The 22849-nt window shown below is 39.2% G+C and overlaps 1 protein-coding gene across 3 annotated transcripts; it reads left to right on the top strand.

Moving 5' to 3' along the window:
- The first annotated feature begins 283 nt into the window (after nt 1-283).
- On the top strand, nt 284-8766 carry vgll4a (vestigial-like family member 4a). 3 transcript variants are annotated; one of them, XR_014199945.1, is made up of 6 exons: nt 284-659; nt 1552-1675; nt 1789-1987; nt 4114-4225; nt 4448-5885; nt 5995-8766. XR_014199945.1 is itself a non-coding variant. In XM_082146055.1 (5 exons), exons 1-5 carry the CDS (start codon nt 584-586, stop codon nt 4642-4644), a joined length of 708 nt encoding a protein of 235 aa, XP_082002181.1. In that variant the 5' UTR covers nt 284-583; the 3' UTR covers nt 4645-8766. The 3 variants fall into 3 exon arrangements, 2 of the variants coding, with proteins under 2 accessions (XP_082002181.1, XP_082002182.1); XM_082146055.1 differs by having other exon boundaries at nt 4448-8766; XM_082146056.1 differs by having other exon boundaries at nt 287-659; nt 4451-8766.
- The last annotated feature ends 14083 nt before the right edge of the window (nt 8767-22849 follow it).

Raw genomic sequence — 22849 nt, 5'->3', positions numbered from 1 at the left:
GGTGTTCAGTCAATTGCTTTATGTATTTCCCAGGCGTGTAAATCAGGTACATATGTCAGGAAACCCGATGTCAATGACCATGGACCACTGTTTCTTTTGTAAGAAACATCGATTTCAACTGCCTTTACTTTATAATCGTTTGTTTTAATCCCGTTTTCGCAGTTTTCTGCAGAATGTTTTGCCACTCAGTCCTGCTGGGGGGCGTGTTTCGGCGGGAAAGTGACGTCAATGCATACTATCGCGAGAGTTTGGCACGAGACGGTTACCCTTTCAGCAGGAGCAGAGACGGTGTGGTCACCTGACACGTGATGCTTTTCTCAGCGCTGGTCAGGACGGGCCAATAGCAGGCGTCTTTGATGACTGCAAAACTATCTAAACAGTTCATTGAGATTGGTGTCACAACTCATAGCTAGCTCAGTATGCTAAAAACAACGTAAACTTTTCAATATATTTTTTCACATCTTACTATCAGTGATTGTAAGATTGCTCATGTTTCCCCTTCTGAAAGACCGATACATTCAGCTCTATCTGAGCTGGAGTAACCGATCATAATTCTGCTTTAAATGTGCATGTTTGTGGTAAAATGCATATTTTGATTAATCGATTCGTCAATAAAATGAACAATAACATCAGCAGGCTGCATTATAATCCGTATGAGGGTGAGTAACAACATTCATAACTCCTAAACAATACATATTTAAATACTTGATTATGGAATAATATCATCGGAGGCACTAAGGAAAATACATCTGTTAGTAAAATATGTCAGTTTCTTAGAAATATAATCTTTGTGTTCATGTTGGTTTCATATGCAAAAAAAATGCCATTTTCAGAATTTAAATTTCATGACTAGTAAAAAGTCAAGTAAAAGTAATATCATATTTTCCATACACAACGAGTACAAGTTAGTGTACATATCTTAATATCTTATTTTAAAAATGTTTTGAAAAATATGTTTCAGTGTAAAACTTTTTTTATTTGATTTTTTTCATTATTATTATTATTATTATTATTTTACAAATAGTACATTAATAATTCATAAATTAATCTCTATATTGTTCATCCTGCCCTGAGCTAAACCTTGATGTGTCATAAAGTCAAATTATCTGACATTTGAAGGTTTTCTTTCCAAGGATCTCAACCTTTTATCAAAGTTTTCATCATTATTAAATCAGGACAGTTGATATTTGTGACTTGCAGAAAGAAAAGAAATATCATTGTGAGTTGCGTTTTTAGTCTAAGAATAAATGATTATGTTGTTGTTAGTAAACATTTTTACTGTTGAACTCTTGACCTACTGTATACTGAAGAATACGATTTTCAATAAAATATTTGCATATGAACAATTAAAGCTCATTGACTTTTTTCATCTGACTTACATATTAAAACATGATGAGGATCTAATGTTTTGTGTTTGATTTGAAGCATTATTAGTAGAATTGGCAATTGGCTAATCACAAAACATTTGACAAACATGTGATTAATATGACTGTCAGTAATGATTGTGCATTTACGGTGTTTGATATGGATATGAATCTGATTTATTGACAGATGATTCGGGGGCATCGATGGTTTTGCTGAACTCAGGCTGTCAACCCGTGAGCCCGACCAAGAGAAAACACCATGAAAACGAAGACTCTGATGAAGAACACATGAACAAAATGAGGTCGCATCTGTACGTCTGCTACAGTTCCGTTATTTACAACGCAGACAGTTTTTTGCTGTAGAATTGTTTAAATAATGTAAAAATTTTTGCACAGCATGTATTTTTTCTTGTGATTTTTTTAGGAGAAATCCAAATGGAGATGCTGTGAATCCAGAGTCGTGGAACTACGGTTCATTTGGACGCGTGTCTGTGAGCGCTCTCCATAGCCGTCGTGTTTTCCCACCGTTCCCCATTCTTGCGGTTGATCCACCCATGGAGAAGAACAAACACAGCTCAGATCCTACGCTCCTCAGTCCTGGATCCAGCACTACACACCAGCAGGTCAGACTCAGCCACCGCTTTCAACTGAAAACACACGTTTATTCGGTTTAGGCGTTCATTTACACGGCAACAGCGTTTCGGGGGCCTGAAAACACAAACTTTTGAAAACGGGTTTCAAAGAGTACGTTTTTCAAAACGACATCCTTGTCATCTCTGTAAACTACGAAAACGCCAATCTGTGAAAACGGTGAAGTCATGCACGTCTATAGGCTTTTCTTTCGTTCTTTTTTTTTGCAAATGATATTAACATTAGATATTAACAGTAAGAAATAAGGGGGACATACAGACATCATCACAAGTGGCTATAAGAGTCACACAAATCAACACAACAAACATTTTGTCATCATGAAAAATGAAAGGTTCCTTACAACAGACTCAGGGATGATATATGTTTTCGAAGCATTTGTGTTCAAAGGTCTTGACATTTAGTAAAACGGGACTTTATATCAGAGGAGAACATACTAAAATTGTGATTACAGTGAATGTTTCTGGCTTTGTGAAGATGAAATTTACCCAGAAGACAAAGTAATAATACAGTATTATCAAGATTAACATCCTTAGAATGAAAATCGGACAAAAAACATGATAGATTATGTAATTTATAGGCATATAAATTCGGCTCGAGTTCACTGTAGTAAACGAATGCGTATGAGCGCAGACTCGTAGTCTTCCATAACAAAGTGACTTCCATAGCTTAAATTATGTTTTTATTTCATATAGGGCCATTCATTGCAGTTGCACCACCTGACTTTTACAGCTATTTTTACACTGAACAGGCTTCTACTCAGATGCCTATGCTACCAAGATCATACACAGACTTTTTTTAATGCAATAAAGAAATTTATGATAAAATAGCATTTCCCTCATTTTATATTTGTTGTACCACCTGACATGGAAAGTGTACCAACCTACCCGTACTTGAAAGTAGCTGTTTTTATCAGTATTTGTGAGAGATTTACAAGCCTTTTCTCTCTGGCACAGGGATCAGTTGGGCTCCTCTGGATGATGCGTTATCATGCTTACTATTATTACCTTGTCACTTCATAATAAAAGACCCATGTTTGCAGTTGTGCCACCCTGACATTTGACAGTATACACATTCCCAGACAAAAGCCTGAGTTTCTCTCAAGGTTTTTTTCCCCCAAGTTAGGTTACACTTAATATTCAACAGTATTTTTGATTTGACTGCACTGATACTATTGGATGACATCACTATTTTCTGCAGAACTGCTTTATAGATTAAATAAACAAATTTTTTAATTGATGTTCTTTACAACAGAACTGAATCAACAGACTTCAGCTGAACAATGACACTATATTCTTTTAGAGCTGCTGTACAGCCGCGTTTATCATCATTTTCATGTTATAACTGTAAAGCTGCTTTGAAACAATTTGTATTATACAAAGCGCTATAGAAATAAAGGTGACTTGACTTGACAAAAGTTTTCAAATGATCTCAAGAGCTTTAAAACTACTGGTATTTATACAATGTTTAAATAAAAGGTTTTAAAAAAAAAAAAAATTATGCCATAGTATTTTATTTGGAATTTCTTATTATTAAAACACTACTTTCTTAGTCTGTTCATGTGTGCGGACGGCCCCACCTGACATTTGGGGGGTTTAAGATAAAAAAATAAAAAAATATATTATTTGAATGTACTGAAAATGAATTCAAACTAAATAGGTTTTATAGAATAAAGTGATGCATGTCACGAATTTATCAAATAATTTAAAAAGTAAATAATGTAGTTGGACTCAGAAATATGCACGTCGTGTCATTGACCTGTAATTGTTCCATTCGGTGCCGATCCGGCCCAGCCGCTACGGATATGGTTCACTGTGGGACTGAGAACAGAGCTCTTTGCAATCTAATACTAATGAGTATGAGATGTAAATAGCGACCGCGTTATGGAGGACGATCAGATATTTCTTTTAATTTTATTATTAACTAGGCCAGATACAGAGAAACCAGAGCCAGGCTCAAGTGTAAATATAACCGTTCGGCCAGACGGTGGAAAGGCTGTTGACTCTACAAAAGTGACTCCACTGTTATAGGATGTGTTGTTGAATGTGTGCATATGCATTAGCATGTAGAATTGTCATATTTCCGACATGTTTCCGAACAGAATCGTCCATCTGTAATCACCTGTGCCCCTGCCAGCAACCGGCCCTGCAGTCTGTCCAGCTGCCACATGTGTCCTAATGCCTGCACATCTGGATCCACCAGCAAGACCAAAGGTAGCAATGAATGCGTGATCACAAGTGTGTTCTGAGTCTGAGTGAGCAGCACATCATTACCAGCTGGTGTGGTTATAAATCTTACAATAAAATTACAACTGCTTCTCTTTATTCATTTGTAGGTGATAAACGAATGATTGATTCTTGAAATGGCTCCTAGGAAAATCCCCAATGTATTCGGTGTTTTTGGTCCTCTGATCACGTGATCTGTCTGTTCCTCAGCAGACTCTGAGTGTGACCCTGTGATTGAGGAGCATTTCCGGCGCAGTCTGGGCAAGATCTACGAGGAGCCCGTCTCTAACCTGTCCATCACAGGCTCCGTCGACGACCACTTCACTAAAGCACTTGGGGACGCCTGGACACGGATCAAAGCCAGGGGCCACGACGGGACTGCACCAAACCACGAGGGCCGCTGTTAAACCAACTCAAGCTCACACACACGAACACTGCTCCGGTCGGATCACTTCAGAGGTGTAGGCAAGACCCACACCATTGTAGCATTCATTTCAATACGGCTTATTGAGCAATAAATTACTCTTTTTAATATAAAACATGTCATGCTCTTTATATTTTCCATGTTTCTTTATCTAATGTGTGAATAACTTTAAGCAGAACTGCCAACTGAAAGCCGTGAGGATGTAAACAATATCGCAAAATCTCTATGGACTGACATTGTGTTGTGTCAGAGGAAACCTGACATGAAAAAAATGGTATCGTTTGATCATTGACTTATCACTTGTTCAATAAAGTCAAATAAATGAAAAGGCGTTAAAACAACTGTTAAATATTACTGAAATGAGGTCTTGTTCTGGATCTGGTCTTGAAGGGTCTAGTCTTGGTCTGGGTCTCGAGGATAGGTCTTGTTCTGGATCTGGTCTTTAAGGGTCTAGTCTTGGTCTGGGTCTCGAGGATAGGTCTTGTTCTGGATCTGGTCTTTAAGGTTCTAGTCTTGGTCTGGGTCTCGAGGATAGGTCTTGTTCTGGATCTGGTCCTGAAGGGTCTAGTCTTGGTCTGGGTCTCGAGGATAGGTCTTGTTCTGGATCTGGTCTTGAAGGGTCTAGTCTTGGTCTGGGTCTCGAGGATAGGTCTGGTTCTGGATCTGGTCTTGAAGGGTCTAGTCTTGGTCTGGGTCTCGAGGATAGGTGTCTGTTTTGGATCTGGTCTTGTAGGGTCTAGTCTTGGTCTGGGTCTCGAGGATAGGTCTTGTTCTGGATCTGGTCTTGTAGGGTCTAGTCTTGGTCTGGGTCTCGAAGATAGGTCTCTGTTCTGGATCTGGCCTTGAAGGGTCTAGTCTTGGTCTGGGTCTCGAGGATAGGTCTTGTTCTGGATCTGGTCTTGAAGGGTCTAGTCTTGGTCTGGGTCTTGAGGATAGGTCTCTGTTCTGGATCTGGTTTTGAAGGGTCTAGTCTTGGTCTGGGTCTCGAGGATAGGTCTTGTTCTGGATCCGGTCTTGAAGGGTCTAGTCTTGGTCTGGGTCTTGAGGATAGGTCTCTGTTCTGGATCTGGTCTTGAAGGGTCTAGTCTTGGTCTGGTTCTCGAGGATAGGTCTTGTTCTGGATCTGGTCTTGAAGGGTCTAGTCTTGGTCTGGGTCTCGAGGATAGGTCTCTGTTCTGGATCCGGTCTTGTAGGGTCTAGTCTTGGTCTGGGTCTCGAGGATAGGTCTCTGTTCTGGATCCTGTCTTGTAGGGTCTAGTCTTGGTCTGGGTCTCGAGGATAGGTCTTGTTCTGGATCTGGTCTTGAAGGGTCTAGTCTTGGTCTCGAGGATAGGTCTTGTTCTGGATCTGGTCTTGAAGGGTCTAGTCTTGGTCTCGAGGATAGGTCTTGTTCTGGATCTGGTCTTGAAGGGTCTAGTCTTGGTCTCGAGGATAGATCTCTGTTCTGGATCTGGTCTTGAAGAGTCTTGGTCTGGGTCTTGGATGGTCTGGTCTTGACTACACCTCTACTATAAATGTAAACTTTGAAGATGATGGCCAACCAAAGAAACGCTTAATTCTAATTTTATTAACATTAGAGTGTCTTTGGGTTTTCAGGAAGTATCAATTGTTGAGGTGTTTCACTATCTGAGTCGTTGAGCTGAATTTGTTGTCTATTGAACAAACGTTCAAGTGCTTTTAACTAATTTTAACTAGTTTGGAAACTCCAAAATCAATAGAAATTTCAATTTTTTAATTTTTTTAAATTTGTTTTGCATAAACAAAATGAACCCAAGACCAGAAACGGAACATTATTTTCATGAAATTCTCCCAAAATTCTCCTAAAAAATAAGTAAAAAATTACAACAAATTCTACCACGTTAATGCTTACAGTTGGATTAAGATCTGATAAATTGTCATAAAATAATGTTAAAAAAATCTAAATGGTTCCAAGCAAATGGCAATGAGCATGTTTTTTCTGGCTCTCACCTTTCTTTAATGCATGACTTTAAAACTCGAATAGTTGGTATCGGATGGGTTTTATATTTTCTTTACACTCTTCAGTAAGCAACTGCTGGGACAGTGTTTTCTGTATTTTTAAAGTGTCAGGAGTATGTTCGCGGCTGGCTTGATCGAGTTTCACTGCCATGACACATTCCTGCAATGATCAACTAAATTAAACTAGCAAAGTGTTTTTTTATATTTGAATTAAAAGTGTATACTATACTTCATGTTTTATCATGCTGGCATTAAATGACATAAACTCTAGTCAACACTGCTGTTAGTACTGAGTTGTTAGTACTGAGTTATTAATCCAGCCACTGTGAGTACTGGGTTATTAATCCAGCTGCTGTGAGTACTGTGCTATTAATCCAGCCGCTGTGAGTACTGAGTTATTAATCCAGCCGCTGTGAGTACTGGGTTATTAATCCAGCCGCTGTGAGTACTGAGTTATTAATCCAGCCGCTGTGAGTACTGGGTTATTAATCCAGCTGCTGTTAGTACTGAGTTATTAATCCAGCCGCTGTGAGTACTGGGTTATTAATCCAGCCGCTGTTAGTACTGAGTTATTAATCCAGCTGCTGTGAGTACTGGGTTATTAATCCAGCTGCTGTGAGTACTGGGTCATTAATCCAGCTGCTGTGAGTACTGGGTTATTAATCCAGCCGCTGTGAGTACTGGGTTATTAATCCAGCTGCTGTGAGTACTGGGTTATTAATCCAGCCGCTGTTAGTACTGAGTTATTAATCCAGCTGCTGTTAGTACTGAGTTATTAATCCAGCTGCTGTTAGTACTGAGTTATTAATCCAGCCGCTGTTAGTACTGAGTTATTAATCCAGCTGCTGTTAGTACTGAGTTATTAATCCAGCCGCTGTTAGTACTGAGTTATTAATCCAGCCGCTGTTAGTACTGAGTTATTAATCCAGCTGCTGTTAGTACTGGGTTATTATCTACTGGGTTATTAATCCAGCTGCTGAGAGTACTGGGTTATTAATCCAGCTGCTGTGAGTTATTAATCCAGCTGCTGTGAGTTATTAATCCAGCTGCTGTGAGTTATTAATCCAGCTGCTGTGAGTTATTAATCCAGCTGCTGTGAGTTATTAATCCAGCTGCTGTGAGTTATTAATCCAGCTGCTGAGAGTACTGGGTTATTAATGTGGACAATTTCCTTCTTCTGTTGGAGCATTTTAATGTTGACTTTTTCTATTATTATTTGTTGAGTTTTAGTAACCAGAGCTATTTTCAAAAAAAGGTGTGTGTGTGTGTGTGAGAGAGAATGTGTGTGAGAGAGTGTGTGTGTGGTGTCAATGCAGGATACACACTAAATGATTTCATTTCCTCATCTCATCTCTTGTCTTTCTTTTTTCCTTTTGTGAACAAAATTTTTTTTAATGTATAAAAAAAAATACAAATAATGTAAAATATGACGATCATTACACTGTGTGTGATGAATAAATATATAGTTTCTCATAGCAAATAGTCTGTCATTAACTGTTGTGTATGCTCATCTTTTTTTCCTTGTAATGTAACCGTCAGTGGTGCTATATAATGCTATATAAAACAGATGTAATAAGTGTAATAACATGTTGAGCCATCTTACTTTGCTAAACTGGTTCTTTAGTGTTGGATTGAACAAAGTCTCATAAATTGCCTGTTTGACATGGGCAGATCTACATTAATATGGAATATATATATGGTGAATGTGATTTCACCAAGTACCACATGTTCCTGGATCAACATCTTTGTTGATCCTGGAACAACTTTCCAATCAACCAATCAGATTTGAGGGACAAGTTTACAGTTTATGGCAAGTTTAGGCTTAGAACCAGGGTGAGGTGCTTCAACATCAGTGTTATTCACCTATAATTTCCCTCTGATTTTAGGGAAAAGTTATGGGTAGGGTTAGGTTTAGGGGTAAGGATAGGGTAAGGATCCAGGATCATGTCTTACTTGGCAAAATCACGGTGACCATATATATATAATATAACTTATTTTGAAATGACAGAGTGGCTTTGCCAAAAAAATTTATTAAAATAACTGTGAATGTGAGATTGATTTATAAGTTTGTAACTTTCTTTTTTCTTAAAAATATTTGTATATGTATAATATATGAATAAAATCTCCTCAAAGCTAACAATCATTTTTCTTGAACATTTTCCTGCACCCACATGTATCCCATCAAATTATCCCGATTCAATCCCATCGAAACCCTCTTACAGGATAATGACCTTCTCTGTTTCATTGGCCTCTCATGGAGATATCATTCATATAATAATTGCATTTTGTATTGTAATAACATTTTAAATTTAATCAAGTTTACATTCAAGGGCATCACTGTTTAGAATGATTATGAATGAATTATGAATGAAGCTTCTTATGTGCCAGCTGTGCTTCTTTAAACGGGTGAAATATGTGGCATAAGCACATTTATGACATATGAGACCTTTAAACTTTTATATACTGGATTTGTGATGATACAGATTTAATGAGTTCAGTGAATTAATTCTTAGCTGCAACTATATTGAGCTGTTTTATTACTCTAGCTATTATTTAATCTGGATGCTCATGTTCTGGTCAATGTGCAGATCAATTATTCACTGTCATTTTGTTTTTAAATGGAAGATTATGTAAAATTTGTCTCGTCTGTGCTGAGCAAACATGGGTGCAGCATGGCATTATAACAATTACAGTAATATTGTAAAATAGTATTACATTTTAAAGAACTGTTTTCTATTTGACTTTATTTTAAAATGTAATTTATCCTGTGATGGCAAAGCTGATTTTTTTTTGTCTTTAATCTGTCGATGTCTCATGATCCTTCAGAAGTCATTTTAATGTGCTGATTTGCTGCTCAAGATACATTTCATGTTATTAATGTTATGTTTTTTTCTGCTTTTTTTTTGTGGAAGCAATTCTCATCCTCCTGGAACTGAAGAGGCGGAGAAAAAGGTTGCAAGACCACAAACTGAGAACAGAAAGAAAGAGCTAGAAGCGACCTTAGGAACATTTCCTAATTTAGGTCACAACAAAACTAACCAGGCCGAGAGCAAAATCCACACAGTGTGAGTGTGTGAGTGACTCGACTAAAAGAAACGCAGCATTGTTGACAGGCGAGTAGAAGAAAATATGTTGTCTAAGTAAGTAGCCTAATGCATTGATGTTTTCAAGTATGGCTTATTTTATACTTTCTGATACATTTAATGTTTAGCTTTCAAATATAATTAATATATTATCTGGATGATCTGGTTTCAGTAACTAAGAAGCAAGTAAACTGTTTGCAACAGTTGCAAGAAGGAAAAAATAGGAATATTATATATTGTAAGGAGGCACAATTGACTAGATGATTTAGTATTTGTCAAAATGACAAAAAGGCGCCATCTAGCCATTGTACAGGGGTTACAGGACAGACAAGAAATGAGATTTCACTAGATTACGCAGTTCAGCCTAGTGTCTGAGTGAGCCAGCAGAGGTCAGTGTAGACCTGGCATTGAGTCATTCTGCAACATATATTAAACAGAGAGATGTATTCTCATTCATTATCACAATTCTTAGCTATATAGCTATTATTGATATATATTGTTATACCTCAAAAATAGCTATAAGAAAAGCTTTGTCACCGTTACTATTAAATATTCTAAAAATTAAAACATTAAAATATGAATATATTTTTGAATAGAGAAAAAAAAAAAAAAAAAAAAAATCTAACCTTCCCATCCACCACTTTGTTTTCTTCCCCAAACCTCAAAGGAGCAAATGAGCTCAGGCTCTCCAGCATCAGGACTGATCAGAGCTGATTTCCCAGCAGACGAGCTGTGGGTTTCTCACTTCCTCAGGATTCTTTACAGGCGTGCAGAGGACAGGCTTTGGCACATATCTGTCAAGGGCATGGAGAGACACGCTTCAAGTGGAAATTCAGGCCCATGCCTTTATACGGTGTAATATCAAGACAAAACATTTAATATTCAGGTCATGTAGAGAGAGAGAGAGAGAGAGAGAGAGAGAGAGAGAATGCAGAAAATGAGCACATACAGGGTGGCAAAACAATGAGAGAAAAAAAACACTTTATTCCTGTGTGTGATGAGAGGAGAGCACACTGATTTCTGTAAAAGAATGATGCATCATCTATGGTTGTGAATGTACAGCTTTACCATCTCCTCGTTTCTAGGGTGAGACCGCCACTGGATTTGCATAATTGCTTGTAGATTATTTCGGCATTATCCAGCGTTCTGAAGAGGATGTGTCCGCATCCTAAGGGAAAGCACATCTAAAATAGATCCTATAAGGAAGTGCAGTACATGCACAAATGTGGGATTGTGGCCTGCAGGAAAACTTGAGTCATGCTGGCAAGATCCGACTCCTACGGCTGACAGCACTCCATGCCCTATTACTGAACACATCATCTCCACATCTAGCGCTGGTCACCATCGCTGAAGACTAAAGGTTCACAAACCTTATGCATTGGTGTGTGCAGGGAAGCGTCGAGAGGTTCTCGCAGAAGACTGACCTGATGAGGAACCGGAGCTTCATTCATTGTGTCAGCGGCACTGCTGGCAATGGCATGACCTCTACGAGACAACACGGTCAGTCCAGATCACAGTCTGAGCAAGCACACAAACAGAACCTGTCAGGCCGTCTCAGCGTCAGGCTGGGTTTCAGCAGGCGTCTCTGCCTATCGCTCATCCTCACACACGCTGCCGGCTCGTACCACAATATTGTGCAGTCATTGATCTATAGATGCAGCGACTATATATTAGAGATTAAAATTATTCATAATTCTCCCTTTCAATTTGATATACACAATGCATTCAGAAATTATTCACTTCATTTTTTCACATTTTATGTTGTAGCCTTATGGTAAAATGCATTCAATTGTTTTGTTTTTCAAATCATTCTACAATTCATACCCTATAATGACACAGCAAAAAGAAAAGAAATATCTGGATGAAATTCAATTGATGTGCATTTTCATCTAATAGACCTTATATGGACAGGTATGTGCCTTTCCAAATCATGTCCAATCAGAGTAGAAACTAAACCATAAGTTGAAAAGAAGTGCAAACAGAGCTCAAGACAGGGACGGAATAGATCTGGGAGAGGCTACAAAAAGAATAAAAAGCTAAACGGCTAAATAAAGAGATATTCTTAATGAAAACCTGGTTCGGAGTGCCCAGGACCTCAGACTGGCCTGAAGGTTCATCTTCCACAGGACAACGACCCTCAGCAGAGCAATGCAGTGCAGGAGGAGTGGCTTAGGGACGACTCTGAGGATGTCCTTGAGTGACCCAGCCTGCCTTTCTTCTGTGTGTGTGTGTGTGTGTGTGTGCATACAATACGAGGGTGAGTAAATGTCATTTTTTGGAATTCATAAAAAAAAATTTTAAACTCTCATATTTATAATAAATAATAATATATTTGATTTATAGGCATGACACTCAAGGACTCCTTACAAACATAATAAAACACATAATACAGTACAACATACAGCTGGGAACATAAAACCCACCTTTTCAGAAGGGCCTTTAAGCAATTATATTTATAAGACTAGATTTAGATGTGTTCAGCTGAAGGAGTTCAGGATATAATACATGCAGCTGAGTTTTGCACTAACTGAAGTAGAGAAGAACCTTAGATGGAATACCAGGACAGAGCATTACAACAGTCAATGCGTGATGTTACTATAGCATGCAGAATAATGACAGTGCTCTTCACTGAAAGGGCAGGAACAAAATGGTTGATACTACGTATATGAAAATACTGAGTAAAGGCCGTATATAAAAAATTCACAGACAACATATGTTCACATTCATGGCACAATTCAAACGGGACCAGAAAATAATTATTTTCTCACATTCACTTGCATTGACGATTTTTCAACCTAGAGGTCCACTTGGGGTTTTACGGATGGGCGGGACTTACCAGCTCTATAGGAGAGGAAGAATTTTCTAAACTCGTTAAATCATCTAAATTGACAACATGTATGTTAGACCCTATACCAACTAAGCTACTGAAAGAGATGCTTCCAGAGGTCATAGATCCTCTTCTTAATATCATTAATTCATCTTTGTCACTAGGATTTGTACAGACAACCTTTAAGCTGGCTAATATTAAACCTCTTATTTAAAAATCACATCTTGATTCTAGAGAATTTGTCAATTAATTACAGGCCGATCTCGAATCTACCTTTTCTGTCAAAGATACTACAAAAGGCAGTATCTTCACAACTATGTTCCTTTTTAGAAAGAAATGATATCTGTGCGGATTTTCAGTCAGGATTTAGACCGTACCAGAGCCATAGAGAGAGAGAGTTGCGACACTCTTTGATGTCGCCGCTATGGCTGTCACGTGGTTCATGTAAGCCCCAATAGTTCCAAAACGTACGCTGGCTGTCATGTTCTTCTATGGGACAGACAGCAGCGATTGCATTATTGAACGGTAAATATAAAATAAAACACACACCCAAGTACAGCTGTTATTGCATTATTGCATTTTTTTTTTTTTTTTTTTTTTTTTACATTTTTATTTAAACAACAATCAACATACATACTCACATAACAACACAACCAACAACACAACATGCATCCAGACATACATTGTGCTTTTACATCGTGTATATAAAGAAAACAGTAAGGAGAAATAATAACATCAGTAGATCAAAGGCAAAACCTGACGACAGCATCAATTCGTCCAGTTATAGTTATAATTGGTTTTGGAGATAATTTATGAAAGGACGCCATATGACAGTGAACTTAGGCCCGGAGCCCCTTAAATTAAGTCTTATTTTTTCCAAACTCAGGAAATGTAACACATCTCTGGTCCACTGTTTAAAAGAAGGGGGGAAGGACTGTTTCCAATTAATCAAAATTAAGCGCCTTGCCAGCAGAGAAGTAAAGGCTATACAGTCCAATTCGCTTTTTGACAAAGCGTTTTTTTCACACACAATACCAAAGATGGCAGTTAAAGGATTTGCACAAACATCTTTACAAAAAATTCTAGAATAAGATACAAAAATCTGCGACCAAAAAAAAGACAGCCTAGGACATAACCAGAACATATGAGCTAAGGTAGCAGGGGACTGCTTACATCTTGTACAGGTAGGGTCAACAGAGGAATACATCTTTGCCAGCTTGGCCTTGGATAAATGAAGCCTGTGTACCACTTTGAATTGAATAAGGCTGTGTCTAGCACAGATAGAAGAGCCATGAATTCTATATTTAGCCTCATTCCATTCCTTGTCTGTCAGACAAATATTGAGATCCAGTTGCCAGGAATCTCTTTGTGCATTAACAGAAGTGGATAATAATGATATAAGTTTTATATATAAGCTAGAAATAGTTCCCCTTTGCTCCGGGTCATCAGGAAAGAGTAGGTCAATAGGGTTTGGATCGGGATGGGAAGGAAAAGAGATAAAATTCTTGCGTGTGAAATCGCGTGCCTGTAGATATCTGAAAAAGTGTGTTTTAGGTAATTCAAAACGAGATTCCAATTGCACAAAAGATAAGAAGGAACCGTCAGCGAAAAGATCTTTGAATGTTAAGATTCCTTTTTCTTGCCATAGCAAGAATGCCTGATCATTTATAGGCTGAGTGAATCGATGGTTTCTGGCAACTGGGGCACAAGTTGAACCTCTCTGCCATCCAAAAAATTTGCGAATTTGGGCCCAAATCTGGATGGAGTTCCAAACCATAGGGTGCAACATGTGAGATTCTAGACCAAGTGGTAAGGGTGAGAAAAGGAGGGCAGGAAGTGAGGAAGGAAGGCAGGCCGAGGATTCCATCTGGACCCAGTCTGGTAAGTGATTTATATGATGTGACCCTTGCCAGTAAGTCAGAGCTCTTAGGTTACAAGCCCAATAATATAATTGAAAATTTGGGAGAGCCATCCCCCCTTGTTCTTTAGGGTTTTGCAGAAAACACAGACGTATTCTAGGGGGTTTCTTGTTCCAAAGAAAAGATGAGATTATCTTATTTAAATGAGTAAAAAAAGATTTCTTAATATAAATAGGAATAGTTTGGAACAAATATAAAAATTTAGGGAGTGTGTTCATTTTAATTGCGTTGATCCTACCAATCAGAGAGATGGGAAGCTTAGACCATTTCTCGAGGGATATCCTAGTTTGTTCCAAGAGGGGAGTAAAGTTGAGCTTAAACAGTTCAGAAATATTTCTCGAAACAACCACACCTAAATATGTAAATTTATCAGGAGCTACTGTAAATGGATAAGCAGAAAAAGAATACTTTTTTGCTACACAATTAATAGGAAATAGTTCACTTTTAGAGAGGTTGAGTTTATATCCCGAAATGCGACTGAAACGCTCAAGTGCCATCATGACATGAGGGAGAGAGTTATGTGGGTCTGCGATAAATAGTAGCAGATCATCTGCATAGAGCGACAGTTTGTGCTCACTGCCCCCCCTGGATATACCCTGGATAACTGAAGTTGACCTTAGCAAGATGGCCAGAGGTTCAATCGCCACTGCAAATAATAAGGGGGACAGAGGGCAACCCTGTCTAGTTCCTCTATACAATGGAAAATATTGTGAGCTAGTGTTATTTGTAATAACGGAAGAAAAGGGAGAAGTATATAAAAGTTGTATACAGGACAAAAAATTTGGACCCACACCAAATCTCTCTAAACAACTGAAAAGATAGCTCCACTCCACTCGATCGAATGCTTTTTCAGCATCTAAAGATATTAAAATTTCAGGTATATGCTTATTTGAGTCAGGAGAATAAATAATATCGAATACTCTGCGTATATTAAAGAAAGAGAAGCGTTTTTTAATGAAGCCAGTCTGATCTGGAGCCAAAATAGTAGGGAGGATGTTCTCCAGTCTTCGGGCTAGAATCTTTGCCAATATTTTACAGTCCACATTGAGTAAAGATATAGGCCGAAATGAGCTACAGCTTAGAGGGTCTTTTCCTTTCTTAGGTAAAACCGAAATTGTCGCTTGATAAAACGTGTGCGGGAGGTGGCCTATGGAGAATGATTCCTCAAATACAGCAAGTAGCAGAGGCATTAGTTTCCCTTTAAACATTTTTAAAAATTCTACCGTAAAGCCATCTGGCCCTGGAGCTTTTGAGTTTTGCATGTTTGAGAGAGCTGCATTAAGTTCTTCTAAGTTTAGAATTTTCTCCAATTCAGCATTATCGTTAAAGGGGATTTGTGGCATTTTAATGGAATTAAAAAAAGAGTTAAGTTCAGAAGGGTTATAATCAATTTCGGATGAATATAGGGCTGTATAGAATTGTTCGAAGGCCGAATTGATTTCTAATTCATCCTTTGTGACCCTGCCATCATCTCTACGAATAGATGTTATAATGTTTGTAGTTGAATATTGCCTTATTTGTTGTGCAAGAATTTTCCCAGATTTATCTGAGTGTTCATATAACTTAGAGTGAGATTGAAGCAGAAATTTTTCTGCCTGTTCGGATGTTATTAGATCAATCTCTGTCTGCAGCTTTGTTCTTTCCCTTAAAACTTCGGGTAAGGGGTTGATTGCGAATTTCAAGTCCAATTGTTTAATCTGATTAATGAGGTCATTCAGTTGCTGGCTTCTTTTTTTCCTTTCCCACGATGAAAAAGATATTATTTCCCCCCTAATATAGGCTTTTAAGGACTCCCAAAGTGTGGCTTTGCTGATATCTGGGGTATCATTGATAGATAAGAAAAGATCAATTCTATTGTTAATAAAATCTACAAAGGATGAATCAGAAAGAATTAAATTATTAAAGCGCCATGTCTTCCGAATTGGCAATTTGGGAAAAGCTAATTTTAAAACCACTGGACTGTGATCCAAGATTACAATAGATTCATATTTACAGTCAGTTAGAGAAGTTAAAAGTTTATCATCTATTATAAAGTAGTCGATTCGTGAATATGAACGATGCACTGGGGAAAAAAAAGAGAACTGTTTAATATTTGGATATAAAAAACGCCAGGGATCTGAGAATTTGTATGTCTCTAAAAAAGTATTAATAAACATGGCCGATTTGGTTAATTTGTAGGGTGTTTTTGAAGACCGATCCATAGTGGGGTGGAGTACACAGTTAAAGTCTCCTCCTAGTATTAATTTATGTGTGGTCAAATTGGGGAGATTGGTTAAGATAGATTTTATAAACGATACATCGTCCCAATTGGGTGCATAAATATTCGCTAATATCAGGGGAACATTATATAATGTACCAGTTATTATAACATATCTTCCCCCTTTATCAGTTTGAACATTACTCACGTAGAATGGGGTGTTCTTATTAATAACAATCGCGGTCCCCCGGGATTTTGACTGGAAATCAGAGTGATAAATTTGTCCCACCCAGGATTTTTTAAGTTTATAGTGATCAGCTGATAATAAGTGAGTTTCTTGGAGAAATGCTATATTTGCCTCCAGCCTCTTTAAATGGGTAAGGATCTTATTGCGCTTTATAAAATGGTTAACCCCTTTTACATTCCAACTTACAAAGTTCACTGTTAGTGATCTGCTATACCCCAGGTTTTACAGTATTGTTTAATAGGCAAAAAACTGATGTATCAACCCCTTTCTGAAATTTACTTATCAGTTGAACACAATAGCACATGTATACATGAACGAATTTGAATGACCAACAAACACCTTGACCCAAACCCACCCACCCCGCAGCCTCCCAACTGAGAAGCAAGCAAACATCCCACATGTAATTAACCTTCAACGTTCCCAAACGCATTGGACTTCTTCTAAACGCTCAACGTCCAAAATATCCTTTAACGCAATTGTTTTTTTATCTTGTTGAAAAGAGATACAAAAGACATTCTAGTCTTTAACCAGACGACCCCACTGTCGAGGTAAAAAAAAAAAAAAAAAAAAAAAAAAAAAAGTATGCAATGACAGCGAGTATAATGTGCTTTATACTCATATATACACCCCAAAGGGTGTCCCAGTGAACAAGCATTGCTAACGTTTATTTCCCGAATAAACACCAAACATGCTGGAGGCAGACATCACCGGATGATCCAGAAAAACTATTCAGAAACGCGTGTGTCCCTTTTTGGTTTGATGTGTAGTTCAAAGTAATCCTCCGCCTCGGATGGTGATTTGAAAGAAAGTCTAGTGTTTTCAAAAGTGAATCGTAAATCTGCCGGATGGTGAATGCCGTAGGAAATCCCAGCCTGCTTAAGCTTTTGTTTCACGGAGTTAAAGGCGGCTCTTTTACGACTCAGTTCGGCACTCATATCTGGGAAGATATGGATACGCGCGCCGCGAAATGTAAGCTCACCGCGCTTCCTGGAGGCCTGTAGAATCTTGGCCTTGTCGGAGAAGTAGTGCAGACGAACGATCATTGCTCTGGGTCTGCCGCCGGGGCTGGGCTTCGGAGCGAGGGCACGATGAGCGCGATCTAACACCACTGACTGAAGACCAGACAAATCCTCACCCAGAACCTCCGAGAAGAAACCAGACATGAAGTCAGTAGGCCGGCCATTCTCCACGTCTTCAGGTATGCCAATTATCCGCAGGTTTTGGCGACGGCTCCTATTCTCGAGATCTTGTTGTTGCTCTTGTAACTTCTGTATTTGATCTTTCAAATTTGAAACTGTGGTTTCCATTGTTTCTAGCGAGTCATGGTGTGAATTGAGCGTCGTTTCTATATTCTCTATGGAATCAGACATAATGGTTTGCTTAGTCTGAATGGAATGAACTTGGCCCGTTACCTCCAGTTGAAGAGCATCCATTTTGGTTTTGACCTCCGATCGAAAGGATTCGACAATCAGTCCAATCTCTGAACGAAAGCTAGCCATCTCTGTTTTGATAGTATCTGCCATCTGACTGCGGGAGGATATCAGTTCAGTTTTAACCAACTGAAGAAGTGTATTGTCCTCTGGCGTCAAAGATTGCTCCGCGCGGCTGTGACTTGTGTTGTTGCTAGCGGCGGCCTCCATGTTAGCTTGCTTTAAGTTGGGACTGTCGAGCCGTGTCTGTCTTGTCGTCGATTTTTTCACGTTTTTGCTTGTCATTTTGGAATAACTCGGTTGACCGTAGATGCAGGTTGTTTTTAGAAACAAAGTTATCCCTTTCCAAAGTATATTTAAACTTATCTTAGTGCAAATAAAATGAGATTATGTGAGAGCGCAAACGAAAAGCGACTACCACCTCATCTTGCCGCCGGAAGTCCCCCTTATTGCATTTTGTTAATGTCAGTTTTGCATTTTGAGATAAGTTTTAAGCTATATTTTTGGAGGGAAAAGCTTAGTGTTCATGTTCGCATGGGTAGTAGCACTGGCTTTAGCGGCTCTAACTTAACTTTTCCATATCATTCATCTGATGATGGACGTCTCATGATATTTATTTTAGCACAACTGGGCTGTATTAGGCTATTGATTCCCGTGATTTTGCTTATAAATTTTGATTCAGCCATTAGCCTACCTTCATGATCACGCAAAGAGGTCTGCCGTGGCGGTCCGTTCAGAATTCGCTTAGAAGCTAGCTCACTTCTTCTGATGAAAGTGGCCACCCCCAGGACCACAACGTGAAACATGATCATGTTAAGACTAAGAATATTATTTTAAGATTAAGGCCATACACATTATCAAAACTATAACAGATTAAAAACGAATTTAAGCATGGCTGATACAAATGAAGGTTTTCAAATAAAATATTTTTTATTAAACAATGACAGACAACAAAAATGTGTGCTTGTGCGTGTGAACAAGAAAAACAAAAACCAGGGGCAGGTGATCCATGAAACAGACAGGACTGGTGATGGCCATAACAATCCTAAAGGTCCAGCATTGTTCTCACAAGCCGCTTCACTCAAGACAATAATAACATAATGAAAAGTTAGTATATCCCAAAAAATTTAATTAAATAAAAGTTGCTATAAAGGTGGTAGCGATTCATTACCGAACTCTTAGCTGACGAAGTCGCGCTAGCTAACTAACGTTAGCTAGCAGGCAGTGCTTGAAAATTGGTTGAAACAACCAACATAAAATATAAATAATTACGCTGTGCATGTACAAATGAAGACCAGTATAAGCATCGCAAAGGGCCTCTGATACAATATAGACAGTTGACAATTCAAAAGAGGTCGATATTTCGGCAACTTAACTCTGGAACAACTCGACGCGCAGCAATGTAAGTGAATGGTGTCCAACGCCCAAATGACAGTGTTTGGAACTATTCCGATCTTCATATCCCGGAAGTAGGCGGTTAAAAGCGCCGCCATTATTTACAACGGAGGTCTATGGGAGTGTCGCAACTCTCTCTCTCTATGGCTCTGGACCGTACCATAGTAGTGAGACAGCTCTCGTTAGAGTCACAAATGATTAGCTCTTATCATCCGATCGTGGTTGTATCTCTCTGTTAGTGTTACTCTATCTTAGTGCTGCATTTGACACTATCGACCACAACATTCTTTTAAATAGACTCGAAAATTATGTTGGCATTAGTGGAATTGCATTAGCATGGTTTAAATCATACTTATCTGACCGTTATCAGTTTGTAGCAGTAAATGAAGAGATGTCTCATCGATCACTAGTTCAGTATGGCGTACCACAAGGCTCAGTACTAGGACCGTTGCTGTTCACTCTGTAAATGCTACCATTAGGAGATATCATTAGGAAGCATGGCATTAGTTTTCACTGTTATGCTGATGATGCTCAGCTCTATATCCCTGAGGAAACTTGCCAATTCAAGAAATTAACGGAATGCATAGCTGATATAAAAATTTGGATGACTAGTAATTTCCTACTACTTAATTCTGAAAAAAAAAACAGTGTTTCTAATGATTGGACCAAATACCTCCGCACGTACTACCCTAGAATACTGTCGTCGGTGTGATGGTGTCAATGCAGGCAGATAATTAATATGGTTGAATATTAAAGGAACCGTATGTAAGATTGTGGCCAAAACTGGTACTGCAATCACTTTCAAATTACTGTAGACCGGTGTATCCCCTCCCCCTCCCCCTCCCCCTTGACTCGAGGTTGCCAGATAGGCTGGCATTTTTTATCCGACACGTTTGTAGCTGCAGCTGTGGTAACTAGAGCAGAGCTGGCAACCCGGATGCTGAAACACTACTGACTTCGTGATTGGTAGATAGGTGGAGGGTGGAGCATCAGGCCAAAACACAACATGACAACATCAACATCAGTTGATTCTGCAACTTCACTTTTAAATGACAATATCCTGGCCGGACTACTGTTGTCAGTGATATAAGTATTTGAAATGAACATGATTTCTTAATGTCTAGTGACATATCAGGGCCATTTTATGATTAATTGAAATACATTTCTTACATACGGTTCCTTTAAATTAAATGTCCCCAACTAAGCAAGCCAAAAGCCACTGGCAACAAAGGTTAAAAAAGGCGACAAAGGCAACAGTGGCAAGGAACCAAAACTCCATCAGTGACAGACTGGAGAAAAAAACCTTGGGAGAACCCAGGCTCAGTCGAGGGCCAGTTCTCCTCTGGCCACTGAGCGAACAGTGTATGATTATGATCCAGGCAGCATTACAGGTCAGAAGTCAGATTGGTCGTGTCGATGAGGCCTTCACAGGGCTGATGAGGCTGGCACTTCAGGGATGTGTCATGGTTGGGTCCAGGTGCAGATCCACCATCTGATCTGGTTACGGCCGGGGTCCACCTCACTTCAGTAAACGGAGAGACTGGTTGACATTTCAGGACTGTGTTGTCGTCGCGTCCAGGTGCAGGTCCTTCATCAGATCTGGATACGGCCTGGATCCGGCGGACTGCGGTAAACCTCGGTATAAACAGAGAGACTAATATTAGCGTAGACGCCATTCTTCTTATGATGTAACGAGTACATCAGGATTTATGGGAAGTGTTCACGATTCCGGCTGGCCTAATCTATGCAGCCCAATATGGAATTATAGAAGTCTATAATGCAAGTACTTGTGCACCGCAACTGCACGCTCCACCTATGGAACGTCCACATGACCCTTGGTAGCTCGGCTTCCTCATCCTCTCCAGAGGACAAAAGCCCAATCCCCGATGCAGTGATCAACATCCTATCCACATCCGGAGCACCAAATGAGATACAAGGTGCCCCACGTGAGGGACCCGCAACAACATTCGGCAACTCAACGGCACATGGCATGCTAGAGAAGTGGGAGGTCCGTGGGGGCGGACCCATTGAAGAAGCTCCCACTGTTCTCCCAGAGTGCTAACCAGACCCGCGGCTCTACTGAGAGAAGTGGCGGGGGGCTGGGTAGCAGTAGAGGGGACTCATGCCTCTGTGAAGAAGGAGAGTCGCGACCGCAATGCCAACATGGACATGCCCTCGCAGTGAGGGCATCCACCATCCACAAACGCTCTCTCAGCATGCTGTTTGCCCAGGCAATCATGGTGGATCATGGCTGTCAGATAAGGTCAGGAAACGACCACATCCAGAAACACACGGAAGAAAAGACATCTTGAAAAAGACGATTGACAACCGTTCGCCTCCCAAGCAAAACATGAATGAAGTGCGTAATGTCGGTCCTATATACCCCTATGTCCGGGTAGGTGTGACTCGGCATGCAAATCTCACTGGTTAATGTGCATTGGTTTGTTACCACTTGGAGGTGACTGGGCTCCCAGGCGAGAACCTAATACGTCAGTATCGACGTAACGTCTAATGTGTATGAATGAATCGGAACTATAGTTGGAAAGGGAAGCGGAGGTATAAGATGAATGATAAATAAAAGAGGGCCCAAGACAGAGCCTTGTGGGACATCAGCAGTAACTTGGAAGAGGTTTTTTGGAACTGTATAGCTGTATAAAACTGAGTGCTGATAAGATAACTATCTAAGAAAATATTGTGTGAGACAGTATCAAGTGCTGCTCTTAGATCGAGAAAGGTATAAATAAAAGTCCAGAGTCAGCTGCTTTAATAATACTTATAAATCACTGGAAATCTTATAGGAAAGAGTATTATATGGTATATGAGTATGATATATCACAGTATGATATGGATGGAATTGTTCATAGTAATTATTTTCCGAGACATGACCATGCAACTGAGCTTCATAAATCATTTCTAATATTTTTTAAAGAAACGGAAGGTTTGAAATGGGATGAAAATTATGAAAATGACTTGGGTAAGCCCCTGGTTTCTTACGTGCAGGAGTTTATGTTGCAGTTTTAATTTAAGAAGAAACCATACCAGAGATAATCGAAGTGTGATTGATATCAGCAATTAATTATGACAGGGAAGGTAAGCAAGCTTTGACTGAGTAG

Source organism: Leuciscus leuciscus (genome assembly GCF_965113295.1).
Source record: "Leuciscus leuciscus genome assembly, chromosome: 18".
NCBI classification, from domain to species: Eukaryota; Metazoa; Chordata; class Actinopteri; order Cypriniformes; family Leuciscidae; genus Leuciscus; species Leuciscus leuciscus.
Note: the sequence above shows the minus strand (reverse complement) of the source record. Positions and strands in the feature narration are given on the sequence as shown.